General features: G+C 49.8%; 1 protein-coding gene across 2 annotated transcripts in view; it reads left to right on the forward strand.

Annotated features, from left to right (window-relative positions):
- Positions 1–19,619, forward strand: part of TGM7 (transglutaminase 7) — a 39,129-nt gene extending 19,510 nt beyond the window's left edge. Inside the window, exons 3-14 of one of the 2 annotated variants that reach the window (XM_084903204.1) lie at positions 5,437–5,619; positions 6,059–6,304; positions 7,023–7,141; positions 9,224–9,352; positions 9,438–9,615; positions 11,842–11,980; positions 13,650–13,753; positions 14,164–14,406; positions 16,247–16,573; positions 16,981–17,141; positions 18,799–18,932; positions 19,108–19,619. In XM_084903204.1, coding sequence (XP_084759330.1) covers positions 5,508–5,619; positions 6,059–6,304; positions 7,023–7,141; positions 9,224–9,352; positions 9,438–9,615; positions 11,842–11,980; positions 13,650–13,753; positions 14,164–14,406; positions 16,247–16,573; positions 16,981–17,141; positions 18,799–18,932; positions 19,108–19,267 — 2,052 coding nt within the window. In that variant the 5' untranslated portion in view covers positions 5,437–5,507 and the 3' untranslated portion in view covers positions 19,268–19,619. Of the gene's footprint in view, positions 1–5,366; positions 5,620–6,058; positions 6,305–7,022; positions 7,142–9,223; positions 9,353–9,437; positions 9,616–11,841; positions 11,981–13,649; positions 13,754–14,163; positions 14,407–16,246; positions 16,574–16,980; positions 17,142–18,798; positions 18,933–19,107 lie in introns of those variants that run through there. The other variant, XM_084903205.1, reaches the window with a different exon arrangement.
- Positions 19,620–21,906: the final 2,287 nt, after the last annotated feature.

Below are 21,906 nucleotides of genomic sequence, written 5' to 3' on the forward strand. Positions count from 1 at the left end.
AAGAGCCACACTCAAGGGGCCAAAGAGCCTCATGTGGCTCGAGAGCCGAAGTTTGCCAACCATGGCCTAGGGCATTATTGGCAGTGGATTCTTTTAACCTGCCCCAGTCCTTGTCCAAACCAGGTGTTTATTAGCCTGCCACGTGCCCGTGGACACCGGTGTCCCTAGAACTCATGGGCTTTTCTCACCAACACCTTTGTTTAGGTCCTCACCTTTTGCCTAAGATGATTGTAACAGTTCTCACAGCTCTTCTCTTGCTCATCGTTTTTCCCCCTCCAGTCTGAGCTACATACCACAGCCAGATTAATCCAGAAGTACAGCTTAGATCATTTCACTTCTGCTCAAAAACTACCTTTAATCAAAGTGACACTTTCCCCTAAATACAAAAAGAATATGTGTTTAAGCAAAAGCTTGGACAACACAAAAGAACTCAAAGAGAAATGTCCCATAATTTCACCCTCTAAAGGTAATCTGTAACATATTTCCCATATTCTTTGTCCCGTTTGTTGATTAAATCAAGATAAGAGGGGCAAAGCTAATTCTGTGTATCTAACTCTTACTGTAAAAATTTGGGTTGCACTGAATATCTTTATGCTTACATTTTTGTACACAAATTATGTGTGTGTGTTTTTTTAAGGAAAAATTCCTAGAAGAGGAATTTATGGCTCAAAGGTATTCTATTTTAGGCTTTCTTTTGTTTTGCAATACATTGCGATAAATAAATTGCATTCTCCCATCAGGGATAGGTGTGCACATTACTATCAAAGCCAACAGCAGCCTCTTGGCCCTGCTGCTCTCACTGACGCGTCTCCTTCTGCCCCCTCCAGCCTCACTGCCCTCCTGTCAGATCATTGTCCTCCTCCTTCATGCATGTACTATGTACCCATTCAACAAACATCTCTAAGCACCCACACAGCAGGCAGGAGAATGTGAAGGGTTAGGGGACAGGCTCCAGATTCTGTGTTTGAATCCCAGCTCTGCCCTGCAGCTTCCCACATGTCAGGAACCGTATAAACACCTCTGCAGAGAGTGGTTGTGAGAATGTAAATGATTTAAGTCACTTAAAGCACTTATGTCCTCTGAAGGACCTGACATACTTGTTTCCCCAAAAATAAGACAGTGTCTTATATTAATTTTTGCTCCCAAAGATGCGCTAGGTCTTATTTTCAGGGAATGTCTTATTTTTCCATGAAGAAGAATACGGTACACATTTATTGTTAAATGAAAATAAAGGAAATTTATTACCTGTATACGGTACGGTAGTACGGTAGTTGTCAACACAAACCAGACAAACTGTGAATCTTACAGTATCAAGAATTTACTCATTTATTCAATGACAATCATATCATCATCTTCTGGAACATCATCATAACAATCCAATTCCTGAATTTCCTGGTGAATTTCTTGTGACTCCATTTCTTTCAGAATCAGTGGACCAAATCTCTCATGTGTAGCAATAGCACTGTCTTTAAATGAGTACTTCTTGTCAAGGTAGCCTACTCGCAGTGCATTTGCAATGCAACTGTCAGTGATTTTCTCCCATGAATTCTTCACCCAAGTCACAACTTATTGCAGTTTAGGTTTCACAAAGTTTACGGTAAATTAATTTTCATTCTGAGACAGAGCCTAGGGGGGGGGGCCTTATTTTTTGGGGGGATGCCTTATATTTCACTCAGAAGGAAACCTGTAAGTAGGTCTTATTTTCGGAGGATGTTTTATTTTCGGGGAAACACGGTGGTAAATATTAAGTATGTAAGAACATTAGCTATAATTATCTGCAGTTAGGAACTCTGTTCCATTCCAGGCAGGTGTAGGAGGTGGCCAAGAACTCCGCTTCCATGGAACTAAGTCTAGACATGACTGAGTGCTCTGCAGAAAAACAGAGGGCGTTGGGATGGCAAGCGACTATAGGATGGGAGGTGGGGCATCGTCTTCAATGGCCAAAGAAACTCCCTCATTACCTCTGGGCCAAGACTCAAAGGGAGATATAAAACCTTTCGTGAGAATCTGGTTGGTGTGGCTCAGTGGTTGAGTGTCAACCTATGATCCAGAAGGTCAGTGGTTTGATTCTCAGGACACATAAGCCGGTTATAGGCTCAATCCTCAGTAGGAAGTGTACAGGAGGCAGCCAATTGGATGTGTCTATCTCTCTATCCCTCTCCTTCCTTTCTCTCTCTAAAAATCAATAAAAATAAGCACACCACCATTTTTTTTTTTTTTAATCTTCCACAACAGCAGGGCTGCCTCAGGTTTTTATCTCTCAGAGAACAAGAGCTTTGTATCTCAGAATTCATTGCAGGCAGACGGCTGTTTTAATGTCTCTCTTTTTTTATGCTGATAATACATGGGGATATATTTTGATCCTTTCTATATCCTTGTCTTTGTGTTAATCAGGCGCCAGGCGTCTTGTGGCTGGGGCTCACCTCTGCTCTCACTTGTGACTAACCCCATGGGCCAGGGGCCAAGTTAAGAAGGTCTTGTGGGCACTGACATGTGATTACTAATTAATTCTGCTTGGTTTCCTGCTTTGTGAAGTCTCTCTCTGATCCTCTTGGCTTTTTCCCCCCGTCTGGCTGTTTTGAAGGCCCTCCCTTTGGTTCGCCGAAGTCATTGTCTTCCTGATGTGGAAGGCACTTCACTGAGCCAAATGTGTAATTATATTAAGTGGAGTAATAACAAAAAGGAAACCTGAGTCTCCAAAGGTGATTGTTTTCTCCGTGCCCGTGCACTGCAACCTTGGCACAAAGAGAACGACAGCTTCCTTCTTCCTCTTCCCTTTCCTTCTAAGCCAAGAGTCAGCCTGGGTCAAGGGAAAATGGAGTTGGCTGCCTTTAGGACAATGCTCGGAGCTGTGGCCAGTGGCCAGGGAGAGGCTTCCTCAGTCCTGCTCCTTCCTGCAGAAGTGTGTCTTCACTGCCTGTGTGGGTGCCTGATCTCCCAGGATGGAATAGCCATTGGGCTCTCTGTATGCAGTGGAGGGGCTTTTTGGGGAGGGTCAGTAGGTCCTGGGATCAAAGTGTCAAGATCCTCAGAAGCAAATGATTTGCAGTCAGTTTCCAACAGGATCTAGGCCAGTTGCTTTCCAACTTTTTTTTTTTTTTTTAAAAAAAGAAGGTATTTTTATTGATTTCAGAGAGGAAGGAAGAGGGAGAGAGAGTTAGAAACATCAATAATGAGAATCATTGACTGGCTGCCTCCTGCATGCCCTCTACTGGGGATCAAGCCTACAACCCGGGCATGTGCCCTTGACCAGAATCGAACCCAGGACCCTTCAGTCCACAGGCCAATGCTCTATCCATTGAGCCAAACTGGCTAGGGTGCTTTCCAACTTTTTTTTTTTTTTTTAATTATTATCATTATTATAGCCCACAATTTACATCATGACTGAGAGCAAACTCAAGTTTTTCTTGTAGGATACTGTCTGGCAGCATCCCCAGCCTCTACCCACTAGGTGCCAATGGCAGCTTTCCCCCCACATTGTGGCAACAACAACAAAAAAATGTCTCCAGACACTGCGACATGTCCTTCAGAGGACAAAATTTCCCTGACATAAGTTGAGAACCACTGACATAAGTTTATGTACTGCTAGGGGAAAAAGCCTAATTTTTGTTGACAGAAATACAATAAAAATTGCCAGCAAAAATAACAAAGGGAATACAATCTGAGGATGCATTATCACTAGTACTAAGAGCAACCAATGATCCCTGAGTGCTTATTTTATACCTGCAGCTACACTAAGGTCTTTACATGTCAATCTTCACTTAATGCCCATATGAACTCTATGAGCTAGGACTCCTACTGTCTCAATGTTCACCCAAGGACACTGAAGATAGGGACATTAAATGACTCACTCGAGGTCTCACAGCTGAGGTGGTGAGTCTCACTCTCACACACCATGCTACGGGAGTTTTTAAACTGTGCACTCAGTACCCACACAGGAAGCAGTAGCCAGTGCCCTCAGATACTGGGAACATGATTGAGAAGCAAGAAATAAACTACAAGTAATCCTGAGGCTCTCACCTGTCCAGATTGCTACAGCAAGGACTAGAGGCCTGGGGCATGAAATTTGTGTATGGGGGGCGGGGTGTGGGGGAGGTTCCTCAGCCTGGCCTGCACCCTCTCACAATCTGGGACCCCTTGGGGGATGTCGGACTGCCTGGCTGGGATCGGGCCTAAACCATCAGTGGGACAATCCTCTCAAAATCCAGGATCGCTGGCTCCTAACCGCTTGCTTGCCTGCCTGCCTGATCGACCTTAACCACTCCCTGCCTGCCTGATTGCCCCCAACTGCCTCTGCCTTGGCTCCCACCTGCCATGGCCCCCCCCACCTGCTGCAGCTTCATCCAGAAGGTTGTCCGGAAGGAAGTCCGGAATGATGTCTGGAAGATCATTGGGCTGTCTGGTCTAATTATCATATTATGCTTTTATTATTATTATAGACTAGAGACCCAGTGCATGAAATTTGTGCACGTGTGTGTGTGTGTGTGTGTGTGTGTGTGTGTCCCTCAGCCCAGCCTGCACCCTCTCCAATCTGGGATCCCTCTCACAATCCAGGACTGCTGGCTCCCAACTGCTCCTGCCTGATCACCCTGTAACTGCTTCTGCCTGCCAGCCTGATCACCCCCTAAATACTCCCCTGCGAGCCTGATCGACGCCTAACTGCTCCCCTGCCAGCCTGATTGCCCCTAACTGCCCTCCCCTGCTGGCCTGTTCGCCCCCAACTACTCTCCCCTGCAGGCCTGGTCCCCCCCACCCCAACTGCCCTCTTTTGCAGGCCTAATCACCCACAACTGCCCTCCTTTGCAGACCTGGTCCCTCCCAACTGCCCCCTCTGCCACTCTGGTCACCCCTAACTGTCCTCCCCTGCTGGCCTGGTTCCCCACCCAACTGTCCTCCCATGTAGGCCTGGTTCTCTCCAACTGCCCTCCTTTGCAGGCCTGGTCCCCTCCAACTGCCCTCCCTGCTGGCCTGGTCCCTCCCAACTGCCCTCCTCTGCTGGCCTGATTGTCCACAACTGCCCTCCTCTGCCAGCCATCTTGTGGTGGCCATCTTGTGTCCACATGGAGGCGACCATCTTTGACCAGACGGGGGCGGCCATCTTGTATGTTGGAGTGCTGGTCAATTTGCATATTACTCTTTTATTAGATAGGACTGTTAACACAAGTGGCAAGGTTAAGTTTCAGTTACCTGGAAACAATTTGTTTCCTGGGACAGAGGTCACCAGGATCATCGTCCTCCCACTCTCAGCCCAGGACCTGCTGAATTCCCCTCTGAAGCTGAGTCCTGAACCCAGGGAGCAGGGTGGCAGAGACCTAAGGTCTGGGCAGGAATCGTGCCTGAGGCAGAGCCAGGCGCCACAGAAATGACTGAGAAGTGTGGGGGGAGGCTGAGCCCGGGAGCCACGGCTGGGCAGTGACCTTCCTCCCTCCCGCCCAGTGGCAGCCTTAGAGCTCAGGTCAGCAGACCTGCAGAGCCCCAGGAACAACAAGGAGCACCACACGCAGGAGATGGGCCTGAAGCGGCTCATCGTGCGCCGGGGCCAGCCCTTCGCCCTCCGGCTGCATTTCAACCGGCCTTTCCGCTGCGGGACCGACCACCTCACCTTCGTGGCTGAGACCGGTGGGTTCCCCTCCCCCAGGCAAAGCCCACTGGCAGGGCACCTACTTCTCCTCCCAGAGCTCCCTTCCCCCCTCCTCCTGGAATTCCCCAGGCCCCCGGTACTGCTCAGCACCCATTAGTGTTATTAAGAAAAGATTTTGCCAACTCAGCAAACTGAATTGTGTTAGCAACGACCAACCTTTAAATATACCGCAGGCACTGTGCTAAGCTTCACACACATTAACTTATTTAACCCTCATGACAACACTCCCAGGTGGATACTGTTATGATCCCATTTTACAGATAAAAAAAACTGAGGCCCAGAGAGTTTCAGTGGCTTGTCCAAGGACACACAGTGGCAGTAGAAACTGAAACCAAAAGCCATTAGCAGCAAGTGGTGGGAGAAGGTAGGGGTCACACAGACTTGGAACCTCACCCGGGGTCACCCTCTCCTCCACAGGCCCGGCGCCCACGAAGCTGGCAGGAACCCGAGCTGCCTTCGGGCTCACCCGGGCTCGGCAAGGGAATACCTGGAGTGCTTCTGACTTCACCATCGACGCCAACTCCCTCTCTGTCTCCCTTTTCGCACCAGCCAGTGCGGTCATTGGTCCGTACACTCTGAAGATAGACATCTCTCAAGGCCAGGGTCACAGCATGACCCACCCCGTGGGGACTTTCATCCTGCTGTTTAACCCTTGGAGTGCAGGTACAGCTTGCTCACAGGTGGTAACGCTACCCTGATCCATTGGGAATGTTCTGTAAAGCCCAGAAGAGAAGAGGCTGCAAAGCTATGCAGTACCTTCCCTTGTGCTCACTGAAAATCATCTTTACAAGGAATTTTTAGTGCATAACGAAAATGTTCATGGTGTGATTAAAAAAATCTTGTATTTCCTCAGGACAACATAGCACTGTTGAGTATGTTATAGCCTATGGAGATTTCAATCTTAGGTCACAGTGTTACGAGACCTTGGATTTGGTCCCATAAGCTCTCTTTGAAATGATGTGTGATGTGCAGTGGAATAGATTAGGAGATGGAACACAACGTGAAACGTAATTGTATTAGACACCTGTGCAGAGAAAGAGCGAGTGCCCAGATTACACCAAAGTGTGTCTCTGAGGAATGGGAACGAGCGGTTTTCGTTGTCTTCTTTCCATCATCAGTATTTCCCAAATTTCTACAACAAGCTTGCTGCTTTTACAATCAGGAAAAGATCATTGTTATTTTTTAAAACGTTTACATTTTATATATCTGGTGTCTAGAAAACCATATTATAGACTTTTAAGGGTTCCACTCTTGATTTCTATTGCCATCAAACCACTGCTTCTCCTTTTTCCAGCAAGACACTTGCATGACCGTTTTTCATGTTTATTACCCTGTTCTTTCCGTTTGGGGGTTTACCCCTCTGTTACTCTTGCCTGTTCAGAGGACGACGTCTACCTGCCCAGTGAGATGCTGCTGCGCGAGTATGTCCTGACGGACTACGGCTTTGTGCACAAGGGTCACGAGGGGTTCATCACCTCCTGGCCCTGGAACTACGGGCAGGTAACAGGCTCCCGGGAGGCGGGCTCGCATCCAGGGCGTGCGGTGCTGGGCCAGGTTCCCATCCGGTGAGGTGGACAAGGAAGGAAAGGGCGATGAGACGCCTTTCCCTCCTCGCTGTTAATATTTTATTACGAACAACTTAAGGCATAATCGAAGTGGGCGGGCTACTGTAGTGAACTTTCATGAACCTGCTTCTCAGTTTCAATAGTGATCCATTTACGTTTAATCCTGTTTCCTCTACCCCAGGGGTTTGCAAACGGTAGCCCCTGGGTCCAATGCGGCCCACTGTCTATTTTCACATGGCCCACGCACTGAGCATGATTTTCACATTTTTAAATTTTTGAAAAAGAATTTAAAAATAGTATTTTATGGTGTGCAGATTATATGAAGTTCAAACTTCAGTGCCCGTAAATACCATTTTATGTATGTATGTATGTATGTATGTATGTATGTATTTATGTTAATCCTCACCCGATAATAATTTCCCATTGATTTTTAGAGAGAGTGGGAGAGAGAGGGAAAGGCAGAGAGAAACATTGATGTGAGAGAAATACATCGAGTGGTTGCCTCCTCCTGCATGAGCCCTGACTAGGGTCCAGGCCAGGGAGGAGCCTGCAACCAAGGCATGTGTCCTTGACAGGAATCGAACCTGGACCCTTTGGTCTGCAGGCCAACGCTCTACCCACTGAGCCAAATTGGCTCAGGCCATAAATACCATTTTATTGGAACACAGCTATGCTCATTCATTTAGGTATCATCTGTGGCTCCTGTTGTGCTACAGGGGCAAAGTGAAGTAGCTGAGACAGAGTCCCTCTGGCCTGCAAAGCCTGAAATAGCTACTATTTGGTCCTTTACAGAAAAAGTTTGCTGATTCCTGGTCTATACTCCTCCCCCTTGCTCCACCTCCCCCAGCAGCTCATTACTGGATTGATTTTGAATCAAATAATAGTTACCATATCATTTAATCCGGTAACACTTCAGAATGTAGCTCTAAAAGATGATGACTCTTTCTGGAAAACTGAACCCCATAATATATACAAAAATGAACAGCAATCTTTAATGACATCAAATATGCAGCCAGTGTACAGAGTGGGGGACCTTTGGCTCTGGCCAACTTTTCTGCTCCCAACCACCAGCCACAGCTGGTGCAGTTCTCTCCGTCCACACCCCGGGAGGGGCGGGGAGGGGCAGAGAGGGGCGGGGAGGGGCAGCAGGGAGCCCTAGGGAGGAAGATCCGCTTCCCATTCTTCAGCTGTGACAACCTGTGCGCTTTTTTTTTTTTTTTTTTTGAAACTGAGACGAATGCCAGTGCATTTGGCAGCCGAAAGGACGGCGACGTGTCACAAACACGTTAAAAACGGATGAACTGAGCTTCCCTGGCTGCTCCCGTGCTGAACCCTCTCCTGACTCAAAGGCTCTCTACACGCCTCTCCCTCTCCTCCAGGCCTTTCCCTGTGTTTATCCCTCTGCTCTTTCCCACGAGCCTCCAGAGGGGAGACTCTCCAGGCCCCTGTCCGTGGTCCCCACCCGCCATGCTCCAAGCCGCCCCTCCTCTCTCCTGCCTACCTCCCCCTTCAAAGCCCACCGGCTCCAGCAGCCTCTCTGATCCCTCCAGCCAATGAGGACCTTTCCTCTCTGAATTCTCTTTGCATTTCCCACCAGCACCACCCAGGTCGGTGTTTCAGAATTCCCATTTTGGTTTTATAAGCTCTTCAAAGGCAGAGTCTTCTTTTAAATATATTTTATTGATTTTTTACAGAGAGGAAAGGAGAGGGAAAGAGAGTTGGAAACATCGATGTGAGAGAATCATCGACCAGCTGCCTCCTGCACACCCCCCACTGGGGATGTGCCCGCAACCCAGGTACATGCCCTTGACCGGAATCGAACCCAGGACCTTTCAGTCCTCAGGCTGACGCTCTATCCACTGAGCCAAACCGGTTTCGGCCAAAGGCAGAGTCTTGTCTGATATGAAGCCCTACCCCCATACACACCTTCCCTTAAAAGTCTGTTACTTCCTTGACGTTTCAGCATTTTAGACGTGTTTAGTCTTTCCTTTTTTCCTCCCTGGCACACACTTGGAAGTTTGAAGAGGACATCGTAGACATCTGCTTTGAGATCCTGAACAGGAGCCTGTACTTCTTAGAGAACCCGGTCAAAGACTACTCGCGGAGGGGCGACGTGGTGTACGTCTGCAGGGTGGTGAGCGCCATGGTAACGACAGAAGCTTCCCGCCCCTCGGAGGGCCCTCGGAGCTTCCCCCGGGCAGGATGGAGACCCACCCACCTGTCCTTTGCAGATCAACAGCAACGATGACAACGGCGTGCTGCAGGGGAACTGGGGAGAGGACTACTCCCGGGGGGTCAGCCCCCTGGAGTGGAATGGCAGCGTGGCCATCCTGCGGCAGTGGTCAGCCAGGGGCGGGCAGCCTGTGAAGTACGGACAGTGCTGGGTCTTTGCAGCCGTTATGTGCACCGGTGAGTGAGGGGAGACAGAAGTGCAGAATCACTTTATCTTCATGATAACCCTTCCAGGTCCGGCTCTGATATCTCTGTTTTCACTTGAGCTAACTGTGGCTTGCCCACAGCCCCATCGCTAAGGAGTGGTGGGCACTGGGCTCTGAACCAGCACATTTATGAGGAATCCTGAACATGTATGTTGCAGTCACCCCCACCGTGTCCTTGACGGAGCTTCTTTCCGCCACCTGCTTAGGGTTCTCAGCTCCAGGTGAGCCTGGAGTCAGGACAGGTTGGGGGAAGCTTGAGGTGCAAGAAGATGGTCTGGGAGAGCTGATCTCACCCGGAGGAGAGCTCCCGAATATGTTCTTGAGGAGCTACCATTAGAGATTTGCTACTTTACTAGCTACCCTGAAGGTGCCTTGATGGTTTGTGCATTATCAGTTACTTATAATTTAGTGCAAAGTCATTGCTCAGATTGTCTGTACAGGTGAGGGAAGATGAGAGTACCTGCCTGTCTTCCCCAGTGCAAGGCCGGAGTACCTTACACCATGCAGCCTGCCACTGTGGTGCTCAGCAAATGTTGGCTGAACTCTTGGGCTGACTCTGAGTTAGAGAATGAGGGAGCACAGAACGGACAGAGGGAACAAAGTCCTAGATTCTCCTGAGAGGGGCAGCATAGCTAATGGTAAGTGCTGCTGACAGAGGAGAGGTTTAAATCTGAGTGTTCAAATCAAGCAACCTCGTGTTACTCATCTGTTTTCATTGTGAGTAAAACAGGACAATGCTCAGGACAGTGCCAGCATTTAGTAGAGTCAAATTTGCCCTGGGGTGGCGAGGCAGGTGTCATGGAGGAGGGCTGGGCCATTAGACCCTGAGATGAACAGGAGAAGGCCTAGGTCTGTGCCCTTGCTCCACCTCTGAGCCTGTCACCACTCCCAGGCCCAGAGACCTGGGGCTGTTGAGGAGGGTCTAGCTCTACTCCTTGCGAAGGGTTTGAGAAAAGCCCAGGGGCGTGGAGTGGACAGGTGTTTGAAGACAGGTGGTGCCCTTTGGGCTCTTGAGTAAATTGAAACAAAAAGATTGGCCACTCTCAATAGTCCTTTTACGTTTCAAAGCGCTGTAACCCTCCCAGCGGCTTCTTCTGAGCAGATGGTGGGGAAAACCTTCCCTCTCTGGAAAGGTCCCTCTCTGGCTCTTGGATTGATTTCATCTGCTCTGGGCAGGCGTGCAGGTGTGTGTGTGGTGGGGATCATGGTGGTGTCATGCCCATTTCGTGTAACTACATCTGTGAAATCCTAACTCAGCTTTAAAAAGCCTTTGCAGCGCTACCTTGCAGCCACAAGAGGGTGCTGTTGCCTTAACAAAGATGGCCGTTGCCTCATGGTCCTTGCAGGCGTCCTTTGTCTTCGATATCTTCCCCTTAAGTCTATCTTTGCTCTTCTTTTTATCCATTCTCTGATTTCTTACCTCCTCCAAACCCTTGTCTTTCTGTAGAATTACAGATTCAGAATTTCAGGACTGAAATCTTCTGGCTCAGCTCCTCATTTTGTTTCATACCAAGAGACTAAGACCTAAATAAGTTAAGCTACTACTTACCTAAGGTCACACAGCTTCTCTTCTGAAACTGGCCACAGCACTCAAGTTTTTTTGTTTTTTGTTTTTTTAATATATTTTATTGATTTTTTTACAGAGAGGAAGAGAAAGGAATAGAGAGTGAAAAACATCGATGAGAGAGAACCCTCCATCAGCTGCCTCTTGCACACCCCCTACTGGGGATGTGCCCACAACCAAGGTACATGCCCCAGACCAGAATCGAAACCGGGACCTTTCAGTCTGTAGGCCGACGCTCTATCCACTGAGCCAAACCGGTCTCGGCAGCTCTCAAGTTTTTTATTTTCTTTTCAAATTATAAAATGTTTTAGGTCCTCTGTTTTTAATTTGGGAAGCTGATGAATGGGAAAAGCTCTAAATGATAAATTGAGTTGTTGTTAATTGTGACCCTCAAATGACCCCCTCTCCCCCCACAAACACACACACTTTTCTGAAGGAGGGAAACCACTGATAGGACAGGTTGTAGCCAAGTTTGGGGGCTTGGGTGTGGTGCTCTGAGGATGAAGGGGTTGCAAGTATGGATCTGCGAGAATCTTTGCCTTCTTTCTCTCCTCCAGCTAGGAAGTTGGAAAGTGTGCCTGGAATACCAGTGATTTGGCTTCACATGATTCTCCATGCTTTTCTTCTCTTTAGTAATGAGATGCTTAGGTGTTCCAACCCGTGTTGTTTCCAATTTCCGTTCTGCACACAACGTGGATGGGAACTTGACCATAGATACCTACTATGACCGAAATGCAGAAATGCTGTCAACTCAGAAACGAGACAAAATATGGTAAGGGGCACTGTCTCCAACAGATCCCTGCTCTGCCCACAGGAAGGTAGGGAGACGCGGGCCTGGTTCTCTCCAGCTGGAGGCAGTATTGCCCTGTATGTTGTTGCTGATGCTCAGAGAATAAGTTCCCGGCCCAGGTGACTGTTCTGGCTAATTCGGTCATCACATCAAACTCATTTCAGAAACAGAAGCCTGTGGGAGAACATTCTGAAGCCGGCAACCAAGTGAATGACTGATTGTGCCTCTCAATTCTGAATTCAAAATCTGCACTCATCTCACTCTTCCTATTTTGGGTCTTTCTGTTTGCACTGCTCTCTGTGTAGAAGAGCTACCTGCATAGTTCCTTGACTTCTCCTCCTCCCTGCCTCACTCCTCTGCTTGTGTGCCTGCACGCATGCGTGTGTGCTTGTTTAGGCCCGTGGTCGGCAAACGGTGGCTCGCAAGCCACATGTGGCTCTTTGACCCCTAGAGTGTGGCTCTTCCACAAAACAACACGGCCTGGGCGAGTCTATTTTGAAGAAGTGGTATTAGAAGAAGTTTAAGTTTAAAAAAATTTGGCTCTCAAAAGAAATTTCAGTCGTTGTACTGTTGATATTTGGCTCTGTTGGCTAATAAGTTTGTGACCACTGGTCTAGGCCTTAGTCTCCTGTGTCTCCGGGTGTCCTTTATTTTTATACCTTTAGTCTCTTCCTGCTTCCTCAAATCCGATTTCCTTTTCCAGCCAGTTTCCAGGTAAGACCTTTTGAGTTGCATTGAGAACGAGCTGCTGTCCCTCCCTGAGCCCCTAGAGGGCTGAAACTTCTCAGATTCAGGAAGCAGGAGTGTATCTGAGGAGAATCTGTTGCTCCTTTAGAATTCTGTCTGTGATTCATAGCCCGAATCTAATCACGAAGAAACATCAGACAAGCCAAAAATGAGGGCCACTCTGTCAAAACAAACCAACACTCTATTCAAACTTCCATGTAAGGAAACAAAGGCTGAGGAACTGTTCCAGATGAAAGGCGACAAGGAATACTGGACGACTAACTGCTATGTGTGATCCTGGGTTGGGTGGAAAAGAAGGCTACAACTATTGATCTAACTATCATTAGGCCAACTGACAAAACTGACATATAGACATTCAGGGGTCTTCAAACTACGGCCCGCGGGCCACATGCGGCCCGCAGAGGAGTCTGATCCGGCCCGCCAGGTTTTTTGGGCAGTGAGCGCAGCCGAGGTGTTACAGTAGGAATTAGTAGTTCATATAGTCCGGCCCTCCAGCTCTCTGAGGGACCGTGATCTGGCCCCCACTTTAAAAAGTTTGAGGACCCCTGAGTCAGATTTTTTAAAAAAATATATTTTTTTTATTGATTTTGTACAGAGAGGAAGGGAGAGAGATAGAGAGTTAGAAACATCGATGAGAGTCATCGATCAGCTGCCTCTTGCATACCCCCTACTGGGGATATGCCCGCAACCAAGGTACATGCCCTTGTCCGAATCGAACCCGGGACCTTTCAGTCCCCAAGCCGACGCTCTATCCATTGAGCCAAACCGGTTTTGGCGACATAAGTCAGATTTTTAAATTATTGGGTAAATACCAAAAGTAAGGGAAGATCCCTAGTCTAAGGAAATACACACTGAACTAAAAATTTGTCTCTGTATAAATACATTCTCCATATCTGTACTGTAGGAACTTCCATGTCTGGAACGAGTGCTGGATGATCCGGAAAGACCTCCCTCCCGGATTCAACGGGTGGCAGGTTCTGGACCCCACACCCCAGCAAACCAGCAGCGGTGAGTGCGGGCCCTGGTGGAAGGGTCTGGGCTTTGTGGAAAGGCCGACCACGTGACAGGCCACGTGAGCAAAAGGCCAGAAAGAAGAGGTATTTCCCCCACTTTATCCCCTTCCCAAAGTCAACTGTGGGTCAGGGGTCTGACTTTGACATTGACAGCTGGGCCACCCAGATAAGTCACTGGGCCTCTCTGTAAGGTGGGGAGGTGGATGCTGATTGCTGCTTCATGGGGGGAAGGGGGGAGAGTGTTGGGGCTGTGAGGCTCTGCTGAATTAATGGGAACTGGAGAGTGGCCTTCATGCCACTGCCCCTCCCTACCCTATCTCCCTTCTTCCCACAAGCACAACCCGCGCCCCTGGCCCAGGCGTCAGCAGCCAGGCTAGCCTGCCACAATGCCTGTTCCCCGCACAGGGCTGTTCTGCTGTGGCCCTGCCTCCGTGAAGGCCATCAGGGAAGGGGAGGTCCACCTGCCCTATGACACCCCATTTGTGTTTGCGGAGGTAAATGCCGATGAGGTCATTTGGCTCTTTGGGGATGGCCAGGCCCAGGAAATCCTGGTCCATAACACCAGCTCCATCGGGAAGAAGATCAGCACCAAGTTGGTAGGATCAGACCAGCGCCAGGACATCACCAGCTCCTACAAGTACCCGGAAGGTACCCAGGGCCCGGGGACTTGGGCGGAAGGTGGTATAACCTCCTTTGGGCTACCTCCCACTGGGAATGGCTCCCGTGGCAGGGTTTAGCCAATAAAAATACAGAGTGAATTCCAGATAAATTCAGATAAACAAGATATTTTATTAGTACAAGTATGTTCTAAGTCAGTGTTTCCCAAAGTGTGGTACGCGTACGCCCAGGGGTACGGGAAGAGTTTGGTGGGGGTACACGTTGCACCGGAGTTTGGTGGGGATTTGCACTGCACCGTGCTCAGCTGCGCCTAATTCTGCGTTCTCATGAGTACGAGGGGTACTCAGCGTTAAGAAAATTATAGAAGGGGTACGCATATGTCAAAAGTTTGGGAAACACTGTTCTAAGTCATTAGTGATTGTCTGTACTAAGTCTTTACAGACAATCAGAGTAATGATTTTGCACTACTGAGTCACAGTAGATATCTATGGTCAAGTTCCCATCCACGCGGTGTGCAGAACGGAAATGTTACATGTGAAATTCTTATACTAAAAATTATTCGTTGTTTTTCTGAATTTCAAATTTAACTCAATGTCCTTGATGTTGCCAGGCAACTGTAACCTAGGGTCACATCACAGACTCCTTCTGTCCTGGCAGTCGGGGTGGCAGCGAGGGGAGAGGCAGACGCACAGGGCGGGCCAGGGCTCCGGGGCCGGCGGGAGGGAGCGGATGTTCCCGCGAGGAAGGCTCTGAGGGTAGAGTCAGGCCACCTGAATGCTAACCAAGGGCTTGCTATGTTCCAGCTGGGTAAGTTTGGACACATTCTTACCATTCCCTCGCCTCTACTTTCTCATCTGTGAAATGGGTGAACAGTATTTCAGAGGGTTAAGTGAATTAGTACACAGAAACTACTTGGAACAGTGCCTCTGATGCACAGTGAATGTTCTAGAGAAGTCCAGTTTGGGGTAGTTGAGGTTCAGACTGAATGTTGAATAGCCCATGGGGGCGGGGAGGGGCCAAAAGCTGAAGTTTTATTTTTATTTTTTAAAAATATTATATGTTTTATTGATTTTTTTTTTTTTTTAACAGAGAGGAAGGGAGAGGGATAGAGAGTTAGAAATATCGATGAGAGAGAGACATCGATCAGCTGCCTCCTGCACACCTCCTACTGGGGATGTGCCCGCAACCAAGGTACATGCCCTTGACCGGAATCGAATCTGGGACCCTTCAGTCCACAGACTGATGCTCTATCCAATGAGCCAAACCGGTCTTGGCAAAAGCTGAAGTTTTAAAAGGCTTGAGCATAAAAGGCTTATTTCCCCACCCCCGCAGGCTTACTGCTAAAATATTGGGGGTCCCCCAAAGTGTGCATACACACACTTTGAATAATTATAAAGACAGTGCTTATTAAAATACTTTTCATTTTCAAAATTGAGCTATCAGTTATTGAAGAGTGCATACATATTGGGGGGATGCCCTGTGTTTTAGAAGGGAGGATACTGGGGGGAGAGAGAGGCCTCTGGGTTTGATGATGATGATAGTGATGACGGCGGCGATATTGATGACAAAGGACAGCTCATTTAACCCAACGTTTTGGCAACTCTATGGAGTAGGGAGACAGCCCCAGGTCACAGATGACAGGACTGAGCACTGAGAGACTAAAGCTGTGATGGAGGAAAGATTTAAACCCAGCACCACACAGCGCCCATCCCCATGTCCTCAGCCACGAAGCTGTGCTGCCTCCCACGCAGCGCAGCGGTTGGGGGGTCAGGAGGGGAGCTGTGAGCTGTCCGGTGGCTTGTTCTTCCATAAAGGTCACTGGTGCCCTCATCCTCTCCCCCTGATGTCTTTCCCGTCCCCTTTCTCCCAGGATCCCCCGAGGAGCGCGCTGTGTTCATGAGGGCGTCCCGGAAAATGCTGGGCTCACGGCGGGCCTCTTCCCCCTTCCTGGACCTGCTGGGCTCCGGGGCCTTCCGGGACCAGCCAGCGCTGCTGCGGCTGCACCTGGCCAGGGCCCCCGAGTGGGGCCAGGACCTGCTGCTGGCGCTGCACGCCAGGAGGGTGCCGCACCCAGCCCACCCCCGCGGGCCCGTCCGCCTGGAGGTGCGCTTCTGCGCGCAGGCCCTGCTGCACAAGGGAGGGGCCCGGCAGCCCCTCTGGCGGCAAACAGTGCACTTGAACCTGGACTTTGGGGAGGGTGAGTACGAGGCGGGCCTGGAAAGTTACCTACAGGACGGAGGGGAACGTTGGGACCGTGAACAAAGCTGGGCTGGACCAGCCAGATCACACAGACACCCACGTACACACACACCCCTGGTGCCATCCCACCGGGTGAAACACAGCAGCGACCTCTGGTGCAGGAGGGGCAGGGCAGGCCGGCTCTCTGTCCCTCTCTCTCTCTCTATCTCACACACACACACACACACACACACACACACACACACAGACACTCTCACCCCCATCAGACAGTTACACATAGACACTCACACCCATCAGACACAGTTACACAGACACTTTCACACCCACCTAGACTCACACAGCTCCTCCTCCCCCCACTTTCTGAGACCCGTTCCCCAGACTCCGGTGTCTTTTTTCTGGGCTTAGAGATACGGTGGCCGCTCAGGCTGCCCTACGAGGATTACAGAAACAAGCTGACGGATGAAAAGCTGATCCGTGTGTCTGGCGTCGCCGAGGTGGAGGGGACGGGGCGGTTCATTCTGGTCCTGAAAGATATCTCTCTGGAGCTCCCCCACTTATCTATCGAGGTGAGGAAGGCCTCTGGACACAGACGGCACCGGGGCTCTCTGACTCGCCCAACCCGGGGTGGGGATGCAGCAGCGAAAGAGACACAGGCGCTGCCTGGACACCAGATGGGTGATCACAACGCAGTCTGGCGTGAGAAGCGCAGCTTTGCGCTCTGTACAGAGCACGGAAGGCTTCCCAGAGGAGGTGACATTTTACAGCAGGTGCAAGTGGAATGCCGGCTGTGGGAAGACACTGCACAGAGATAGGAGAGAGACAGGAAGGCCTTTTAGGGAAGGAAGTAGCTCTGCAGGGGCAGAGACAAGAAAGGCGATGACTGGGAGATGGAGTGGGGGAGAGAGATTTGAGAGAGACCACAAGTCAAATTCTAAAGGTGAGTGCTGGTAAGATGGGGGTGACGAGGAAGAGGGGAGCCAATGAAGGATGAGCCTCGGATTCCAAGTTCAGAGGCGTGAGTGGCTGGCGAGGCCACTGGAGGAGAAAGGATGCAGGCGATGGAAGGACACACGGAGGAGAGCAGGGATTCCCGCCTCCTGTTACCAGGACTTCCTGCCCCTGGAGCCTCCTTTCCCCACCTTCTCCTCTTGCTCTGAAAAGCTCCCCTCAGCCTCGTCCCAACCTGGCTTTGCACCTGGAGGCTTCCCAACAGCACACCCAACCCCACTGACCAGGAGAATGGAGCGACTCCATGTCACAGCCACCTGGCCGCCTGGTGGTTTCCACCGGGCACGCTGCCGGCAAGTGATTGAAAGATGAGACAGAGGGGGGGCCGGCCAACAGGACACAGGCTTTATCGGAGGAGAAAACCCCTGCCGGCTGCCTTCCAGAGGAGAGAGAGCACACGTGCTGGGGTGAACATGCCTTTTGAGGGGAGGAACGGGAAGGGGACGGGGCTTACACTAATTGGTGGTTTTATATAAGGCACTTAATTAGGGACTTAGGCATTGGGGGGGAGGGCTTAGGGTATTTGGCAGGTGCTGATTGGTGGTTCAATGTACAGTCCATATAAGGTGCCTGGTTAGGTGCTCAGAAATGTTCTGGCCGCAGGTGGAGTTTACGTCATTCTCCGCCATCAGTTGGGGGGAGGAGGGTCTATCAGCGAGGTCAGGCGGCCTCCGCACACAGTGGGCGGGGTCACGGCGCGGCAGCCTGGTGCTGCGGGCGCCTGCCTGTCACCGGAAGCCTGGGTACCGCGGGCTCCGACACAAACACATCGGAGGCCAGTTGGCTATTACATGGTCCCCATTCGGCAAGGGACCGGGGATGAGGTGTGTGACGGTGCAGGACTCCTGTTCCTTTGACCTGTTCTACTGTGACACCCTCATCAGGACACAAGGGACGTGTTTCTCTTTAACACAGAATCCCCGTAGCCACAACCAGCTGACTGAAAGCTAATTGCCACGGGGAACTAGATGGTAGAGAGGGAAATAAGATCTCCAGTTGGTGCCCATTCCGAACTGATGGTGGCTTCTTTCTAAGACCGGGCAGGGTGCGTGTTAACCTTGAATACTCCCGTCTCATATTCGTTTCTCCCAACTGTCTTAGCTCTAAATAAGCAGTCCCTGGTGGTCAACAGGGGGTTGGGGGACTGAGCTTACTGAACTGGAATGCAGAAATGAGGTCAGTTGCCCACAATCTCCCCGTCCTCTCTCCACACAGGTGTCTGAGAGGGCTGAGGTGGGCAAGCCACTGAGAGTCCGCATCACCCTCACCAACACCCAGACGGTGGCTCTGAGTCACTGCACCATGGTGCTGGAGGGAAGCGGCCTGGTCCACGGGCAGGTGTCCAATGAGTGAGTGCCATCGCCTCTGACGAGAGGTTCCTCGTGGGGTCACAGGACGACCCCCAGGCCCCCGTGTTCCCACCCTCCTCGGGGAAGGTTGGCTTGTGCCGTTGGGAGAGGCAGGTAACCAGTTACCCCCCGCAGTTACTCCTCAATGCTCTAACTGCCTCTTTTTTACTCTCAGCCTCGGGACTCTGGTGGCGGGACACAGCATCCAAATCCAGCTGGACCTCTACCCCTTCAAAGCCGGACCCCGCCAGCTGCAAGTCCTCATCAGCAGCAGCGAAGTCAAGGAGATCAAGGGTTACAAGGACGTCTTCGTAGCAGCAGCCAGGCCTTCTTGACACCCCCCCCCCTCCCCCCCCGGAATGCTCCCTGCCCTGATCCAATTTCCTGACGCCCTCCTAGTACTTCCAGCCCCTCCCCAGGTCCCCCCTGCCTCCTGACGCCCCCCTGACACCTCCCTGCACCCTCAGCCCCTCATCAAGACCACCCCTCCACTTCTGACACCCTACTGGCCTCTCACAGTCCTTCCCCTGCCCCTGCTCCCTTGACCTGGCGGTCCCCTTCCTGGCCCACCTGACTCCTGAAGGGCAGTGTTATCTGTGCTCCTTCTCTCTCCTCTTCCCGCCTGCCTGGGGGTGTACGAAGCTCCTTTATGACGGCTGTGCATCTTGGAAAGAGACAATAAAGACGTCTTTGATTGATCACTGGTGTTCTTGCTTTCGAGCTATTATGCTACTTATTGCCACCAGCCTGTCCTCTTGGCTGCCTGCTATGTGGTCCGGCCCTCCCTGCCCCTTTTGTCTTCTCTCTCCCCCTTTAAAGAATCATGCACAAAACAAGCCCAACAGGATCCCTGGAACTCAGCCTCTCTGGAATCAAGGGTCAGTCTCTCGGTGGAAGTTGTGGGCCTGCAGGCAGAGGGAGAGGAGCTCTGAGGAGGGCAGTGGCTGTAGTGCTACGGGGCCTGGACTTCTCTGCTGCTGGCCTGGCAGCACAGGGGCAGCTGAGCAGGGCATTCAGGGCGGCCCCAGTGTAGATGGCTGCTCCCCAAAACAGGCCCTCACTTTCCCTGACCCCCTTCTTCCTCTCTTTGTCCCTCACTCACTTACTCCCCCTAATCTTTTATCCTCTCCAAGTCACACCGACTGGCCCCAGCATCTCTTTCTTCCCACTGGTTTTGTTATTTTAAGGACAGGGAGCCGCTCCTTTGTATTTTCTTCCTGTGGTGCTCAAGAGCAGTTGTGCTCGTTCCAGATAATCTGGAAAGAACAGAAAAGGGGGAAAGAAGTCACTGATTGCTCCCCCCCCCAGAAGAAATCTCTGCCAACATTTTGCCGTATATTTTCTGGTCTCTTTCCCCCCTTCGTTCTGTGCATGTGCTTTTCTTTCTTTTCCTCTTGCTGGTTTTTGTTTGTTTGTTTTGTTAATCCTCACCTGAAGATATCTTTTCCATTGATTTTTATTTTATTTTATTTATATATTATTTATTTATTTATTTATAATTTTTTTACTAAATTATTATCTGTGTACTTATCTTACCATTGATTTTTAGAGATACTGAAAGGGAGGAGGGGAAAAGAGAGAGAAACCTCGATGTGAGACACATTTATTGGTTGCCTCCTGCATGCACACTGACTGGGGCTGGAAATCAAACCTATAATACAGGTACATGCTTTTGACCAGGAATCAAAACCAAGACCCTTTAGTCCCTGGGCCAATGCTCTATCCACTGAGCAGCACTGGCCAGGGCTGTTCTTTTCTTAATTGTTGTCAATTTTGCAGCTGTTCCACATTTCTCTTGCCCTTTGCCCCCTTCACCTAGCCCACCTCAGGCCTTCACCATACTGTATCCATGGGCTATGCATATGTGGGTATATGCTCTTTGGTTAATTTCTTCCTGTCCCCCACCTCTGAGATCTGTCTATTTCATGCATCCATGTCTCTGGATCTATTTTGTTCATTAGTTTAGTTTGTTCATTAGATTCCACATGTAAGTGAAATCATGTGGTATTTATTATTCTCTAACTGGCTTATTTCACTTAGCATATTAATCTCCAAGTCCATCCATACTGTTATGAAGAATAAGAGTTCCTTCTTTTTTATAGCTGCATATATTCCTTTGTGTAAATGTACCACAGCTTTTTTATCTACTCATCTCCTGATTTCCAGATCTTAGCTATTACAAATTGTAATGAACATAGGGGTGCATATATTCTTTCTGATTGGTGTTGGATATATTCCTAAGAGAGGGATCACTGGGTCAAATGGCAGTTCCATATTTAATTTTTTTAAGGAAACTCCATACTGTTTTTCATAATGGCTGCACCATCTCCACCTCCTCACCAGCTCTTGTCATTTGTGGATTTGTTGATGGTAGCCATTCTGACAGATGTGATATTGAAGCATAGGAAAAACTGCTGTTTGAAATTTTCTACTAAAATGGTCCTTTGTTCTGTGAGTTAACACTGCTATTCTTGGCTTCTGTAAACACACTTGCTCGAATAATAGGGAAAAGGAGCTCACTTATCTGGTCCCGCAAGACCCGTTTACCCAAAGTACTACTCCCGTTTTAGAGAGGCCATCAGTCATGAACGATACACATCCCTCAGACGGAGTTATCAATATGGCGCCAGGCCAGGCCTTGAGATATAGTCTCGCTGCCCCCATCCCAGCACATAGGGCTTTTTGTAAAGTCTATGAAAGGTCCGGAAGCCCCATTCCATATTTGGGAGACAAAGGGTGCTGGGAAAGTATAAAGGGAAAATTTCCTCCATGTTTTTGCTCAGACTTTGAGAGGCTACTCCTGTGAGACGGTCAGCATAATAAAGACTCCAAATTTGGCTTACCAAGGCGTCCTCTGTTCAGCTCACTGATTTACAATATAGCAATATCTCACTGTCATTTTAATTTGCATCTCTCTGGTGATTAGTGAGCATTTTTCATATGTGTGTTAGTCATCTGAAGGTCCTCTCTGGAT

The sequence above is a fragment of the Pipistrellus hanaki genome (genome assembly GCF_964339955.1).
Source record: "Pipistrellus hanaki genome assembly, chromosome: 1".
NCBI lineage: Eukaryota > Metazoa > Chordata > Mammalia > Chiroptera > Vespertilionidae > Pipistrellus > Pipistrellus hanaki.